Raw genomic sequence first — 6,000 nt, 5'->3', positions numbered from 1 at the left:
AGAAAGAAACTTCATTTTGACACATGGGTGAACTGTTTAGGGGGAGATATGAGCTTTTGGTGGTGAACCGTGGTGTTTTGCTGAACCATTCAGTTTAGTTTTGCAAAAAGTACTAAAGAGTGTTGAAAACGTCCGGTCTGTTTCAAGAAATGAGCCTAGGCAATTGAGAAAGATCTTTGCAATTTGGGTGGCACTGACTCTTTTCATGGGAAAGAAATCAGGTCTGAAGCATGGGTGAACAGTTTTGGGAGAGATATGTGTTTTGCATGTTAGCTATGGTGTTGTGCTGAACTATAAGAGTGTTATGACAACTGATCTTAGAGTTTTTAGAATGTAATTTCTGTTTCAAGAAATGAGCCAAACCAATAAAGAAAAACTGTAATACATCTGTTTGATTTGAGCAGAATAAAATAGTTGAAATAGATTTTTTTTTAGTTTCCGTGTAGATAAGACTTCTAAGAAAAGTTGCTACTAGCTAAGGACATTTTTTTTTTTTTTAGATACATGCTTTTAATCCACTTTCTGGTGTATTGAAGAAAATGATAATCACTTACTCAATTTGTTAAAATGATGAAATATTGTTGCAAATGCATGTAATTTACAGGAGATTCCATTGACAGATTTTGGATTCCAAAGTGTATATAGCAACAGGATTAAACTCATCTCAGCTGAAGGAAATAAAAAAGATTACCTTCACAATTCCTCTTTAGGTGTTGCTGACCTACCAATCCTGAACAACAACTAGTTACAGGCTTAATATTCCTCAACAAAGGAATATTGGAAGTGTATTCAATCTGTTTCCCTGCATCCATGTGAAAGGGCACAGATTTATCCATGAGCTCCCTGAACCATTCCAGAGGCCATGATCATAGGCAAATTTAGGTGAATCAGTGCTGACAGTGGAAACCAATATGCTTGAACAGCATGCCATCTGTGGCAGTCACAGATACTTAAAGCTGAGCCTTTGGGTATCCTGCATCCATCAGTCAGACAGAAGAAATTGCTCACTAAAAAATGACTACCAGCAGGGAATTTATCAAAATTCCCCTCAATGACCACTACAGCTTCATTTATAGCATCCAAATAGTCGAACATGGTAATGACAACATTATGCTTTGGGAATCTACTTTGAGGAGAATTGTGTGTTGATTGATGTGAGAAAAAGAAAGTTTATAGTGTGTAAAACTTGAAATCCCTCCAATTTTCAGATTCATTTTTTTCCAGGTCCATAAGATTTCTGGCCTCCTGAAAACACAGATCTGTCTTTCACAAAAGTTATCACCATTGATGAGGACCCCCATTCAAATGAGTAGTTATACATAATGCGGCTGTACACAGCCATCACATTCTACATCCTTTACAGTAACTTGTACACAACCTAAATTGAATTGATTCTGACTGCTGTGAAAATCTGAGTATGAAGTATGTTAAGAAAAAAGAATAATGACATTGTGTTGATATCACATACATACAGTATCATTATTGGTAGAAGATTGGTAGCATTTCAAAATGTTCTAAGGATATTACAAAACTGGCAGTGCGGTGGTGTGGTGATTAGCACTGTCTCCTCACAGGGAAGAAGGATCCTCGTACAACATTGACCTGGGGTCTTCTGTGTGGAGTTTGTATGTTTGGGGTGAACAACTGGAATAGGCTCCAGCCCCCATGACCGTAACAGGCAGCTGTTTAAATGAATGGCAATTAAAAAGTATCATAATTATTCATTTTTTTGTCCATAACAATTGGAAATCTGATGTGGTGACATGCAGCCTTCGTACAATGGTGAAAATCATCAGGAACCACTGACTTTGAATAAAGCCGATGAAGCTGACACAGAAAGCTGGCAACCAATTACGACCAATTTAGACACAAACTTGAAGACATATTTTGTATAATAAAGGCTTTAGTGTGTCACCTTTTATTATTATCTTATTTGTAAAATAAAATAGAATAAAAACACAACAGTTAAGCATTTTCTAGAAATCAAATTGGCTTTGCTCACAGGCCTGTGAGTTGTTTACTTATTAGTGCACATCAGTGCTTACAACAGTTTAAGATTAGTAGTTTGTAGGGGTAAATGATGTGCTAAATGAGGGCAATGCAGGTTAGGGCTAGTAGGACTACCTCTTATTTTATTTTTTTATTTTTCTTATTGTCCTGCTTGTGAATTGGACCCCTTGGGTCCTGCAAAACTGAGCGCGTTCCCAGCAGTGAGCCGCACGGGGCGCTGCTGCTCACCCCAACCCCGGACGCTTCACGGAATATTCAAAGTTTATGAAAAGGCTCGCGGAACAGCAGGGACCGGTGGAGCAGAGAGTTGAGCAGTAGTCGTGAGCCTAAAAAGAGCGCCCAAGTTGTAAAGATGACTTTAGGGTGGGGGCTGACGCTGGAGGTGTGATGAAGAAGCTGCTCGCCTGTCTGCCAGCGGGCCAGCGCTCCCTCAAACATCCTCCCATCTCACACAGCGGAGGCGCGCGGGGAAAGGGTGGGAGCTCCGTGCCCGGTGTGTGCGTGCATGCAAGCAAGCGAGTGCGCGTGTGGTGTCAGAGCACCAGGGGAAACAGTGAGGGTGGAGGGTGGAGGGGGGGTGCACACCCTGTGCCAGAGAGGAGTTGAGAGAGACGCGGAGCGGAAAGAAAGGAAGAGTTGAGTGAGAGAGGAGGAGGAGGAGGAGAGAGAGAGATCTCAACAGAGAGGAGTTGAGAAAGGGAGAGAGACGCGGAGCGGAAAGAAAGGAAGAGTTGAGTGAGAGAGGAGAGAGAGAGGGGAGGAGAGCTCCGTCTCTCCCGGTGCACTTGGCAGTCTAGTTGCGGGCTGCTGTGCTGTTGCTGTCGTGGCGTGGCTGGTTGCGCCAGGTGGGGAACTTCACCACACTGGAGCCCGGAGTCCCACTCTCTCACCTGCGCAGTTCGGAGCTGCCATGGGTCTCTCGCCAGGATTTACTGTCCTAATTGTTCTTCCGGCCTTCCTGCTGCACACCAGCGGCCTTTACATCGCCAGTAGCGTTGGTGAGTACAGTACAGTTAAACGTGGTCAGTGTTTATACTCCGTATCTGATGATCTCTTATCAGCGGGGCTCCTCAAGCGCTCCCTGGAAGTGTGCCTCTCATGGCCAGCGGCACTGTCCGGTCTCTTCTCTCTGTTGTTTTAATGTTGACCATGCTTGTTCATTTCTTTGCAAATAACACAATTTTGCAACTTCTAAGTGTCCTGCTGCTGTCCCTGCACTTTTCGCGGGTCCTTGCAGGCGGATTTGTTTTTCCCTATGCGGGGGATGGTTTTATGTGAGGTGTAAAGGGGCATCATATGCGCCCGTTTACAGTCGTATTTTTGCAGGGAAGTAGCCTGCCGTTATCTTATTTGGCCGCTGTCGCATCTATCGATCTGTCACAGGACGCTGGAGTCGGATGTCAGCCTATTGATCACCCTATTATCAAATAGTTCCTCCGACGCTGAACTTCAAGAAATATTAACAGAGTGTCGATTTCATCAGTCAGCAAACTTTATAAATTAGGCATGATAAGTGGACATTCGAATAATGCCAAGCTCCCACGAGGGCTACATACAGGTGATAAAATAACTGTCTGACTCAGTGACACTGACAGCAGAAAATGGCCTTGCGGGCGCTGGGAGCATCTCTCAGGTCGTCTCCAGAAGGTACCTAAATTGTCACTGTCACGTGTAAACGACAAAAATATTTTGATCACAGGAAATGTCAGAAGCAGGAGCTCTCTTTGTGTGCCAGTTAAAAACGCAGACTCTCCTGAGAAATAAATACCATGAGGTGGATGCTTGCAAAATTAAATCCAGCGTGAAACATGAGAAGATGTGTCAATTTGAATGAAAGGATCAGTTTTGCTTTTGACATGTTTAGTCGGTGTAGAGTTTGAAGAAAACGTTTTTTTTTTTTTTCCCCCCCCCGGATCGTGCAGATTGATGCTGATAAAAACAGCCCGAGAAAGCCGCAATTAGCACCTTGATCTTGTACCGGCTTTCCTGTTGACGGTGGAAGGGCACAGAAGGTGTCAGGAGCAGAGCGCACTGCTGAGGCTGCCGTTTCCAAACGCACACAGCCGAGCACCAGGGTCGCCTCCGGGTTCATGGGTGGGGCTATGTGTGTGCGCGCGCTTGTGTGCGTGTGTGGAAAGGTTACTTCTATTATTTCATTTAATGTTGTGTTCCCTTTACGCAATTTGGAACAAGGAATAATAATTCCTAATAATTCCATGGCGGTCTTGCCATTTTTTAAAACCCTTCTTTTTCCTCCCACCTCTTTTTTCCATCCTCCTGCTCACCCTCTGTGTTTATCCCTCATTTCTCTCCCATGACGTTTCCTCCCCTCCATGCTATGGTTTCCTTTTCTTATCTTGAACCTCCCCTCCTCCTCCTCCTCCTCCTCATCATCATCATCACTTTCCACATGTTCACATCTGTCTCACGCAATAACATTCTTTCCCCCTCTCTCATGTCCTCTTGCCCCCATCTTCCCACCCAACACAACTTTCCTTTTCCTAGACTCCCTGCAGCATGTCCTGGGGGAGTATGGACTGGTTAGGCCAATCAGTGTGGATGCAGAGGGCCGCTTTCTGTCACATGCCGTCTCGGCTGGCCGTGTGGCAGGAGGGCAGTCCCGTAGGCGCCGGAGGAGGGAGGTAGGAGAAGGCAACGGCGAGTGGGAAGGACCAGGAGCTGAGGAGGACCAAGAGCACATGGCCCATCAGGAAAGGCTTTACTACAATGTCACTGTCTTCGGCCGGGAGTTCCACCTGCGTCTGCACCACAACGCCAGGCTGGTGGCCCCCGGAGCCAAGATGGAGTGGCATGATGACAGTGAAAGCATTCGGTACTCTGAGCCACTGCACGATGAATGCCTGTATGTGGGGGACATCACGGACACACCAGGAGCCACTGTGGCCATCAGCAACTGTGACGGCCTGGTGAGTGGACATCCCGTCTTATCTGTGCTCTTCTTTGGCTTCCGCAGTGTTCACAGAGCTTACTAAAGAGGCATCTGTGGACAGAGTGACATCAAAGGGTAGAAGCAGAAAGTGTTCCTTCTGTTTCGCCCCAAAAGCTCAGTTTGTCCAGCGGTCAACCTTACGATGTGCTGCTCTCCCTGTTTTCCACCACACCGGTTACAACACTTGGCCTGTCATGAGAAATACCTGAGTCATGTTTTCATCTCTCTGTTCTCTGTAGTTTTTAATTTACTCCTGTAAAATGGGGAGGGAGTTATTAAAGGATTACTCCGATTTTTCTCAGGTAACCTTTGAGTTACTAATGGCTAATATTTTACAGTCTTGTATCACACAATGTTGCAAGGATAGCAGACAAATTGACACTGCAACGACGTTCAAATTGAATTTGCGCCCATTAAATATTTTGACTGCACAACAGTTGCTCGAAAAGCCTGAATTGCGAACGCTTTTAATAGAGCTGATGATGGATTGAACAAAAAGGGAAGGAGATGGGAAACAGTTGGTGAATTACTGTCAGTAAGGGAGCGAAGTGAGATATAGACAGTGTGAAGACTGTGCGCAGGAACTGAGATGAGAAGATGCAGAGAGACCGAGACCAGGGCGCGAGGATGAATGTGAGATGAGCCTCAGGGCAGAGGCAAAATAGGCAAGTAAATACAGGGAAATATGCATGAAAAGCAGATATTCAGGGAATGTTGAGATTGTGGGGAGGAGCTCCCTTCATTAGGAAAAGTGTTCATTAGTCAACCACATCAGCCCACCACTGGAGCTGAGCAGCAGCAACTGGATCCATTTAGGGTTGAGGACACTGGGGACTGAGCGAGCAGCTGAGAGAGCAGGCAAGGAGCCAAGACAGCACCGGCCTGACATGTCCGTTTAGCTTGATACCAGCCAGAGGCAACTCACTGCTTTTGCTTCCTGCTCCGGACTGTCATTTCAGGGCCTCGTGGCAATCTCTAATAGAGGTTACTGTCGAGGTATAGTTGTAACAGATCACAGATCAGTCAGTACCAATCATTGG

The 6,000-nt window shown here is 45.5% G+C and overlaps 1 protein-coding gene across 2 annotated transcripts in view; it reads left to right on the top strand.

Annotated features, from left to right (window-relative positions):
* Positions 1-2,300: 2,300 nt before the first annotated feature.
* LOC142397698 (A disintegrin and metalloproteinase with thrombospondin motifs 2-like) overlaps positions 2,301-6,000 on the top strand; it is a 132,777-nt gene continuing 129,077 nt past the window's right edge. For both annotated transcript variants that reach the window (XM_075481261.1, XM_075481260.1), the window contains exons 1-2: positions 2,301-3,008; positions 4,516-4,937. In XM_075481261.1, the coding sequence (XP_075337376.1) occupies positions 2,921-3,008; positions 4,516-4,937 (510 nt within the window). In that variant the 5' untranslated portion in view covers positions 2,301-2,920. The remainder of the gene's footprint in view (positions 3,009-4,515; positions 4,938-6,000) is intronic.

The sequence above is a fragment of the Odontesthes bonariensis genome, chromosome 13, assembly GCF_027942865.1.
Source record: "Odontesthes bonariensis isolate fOdoBon6 chromosome 13, fOdoBon6.hap1, whole genome shotgun sequence".
Classification (NCBI taxonomy): domain Eukaryota; kingdom Metazoa; phylum Chordata; class Actinopteri; order Atheriniformes; family Atherinopsidae; genus Odontesthes; species Odontesthes bonariensis.
This window is presented reverse-complemented; position numbering and strand designations above follow the sequence as displayed.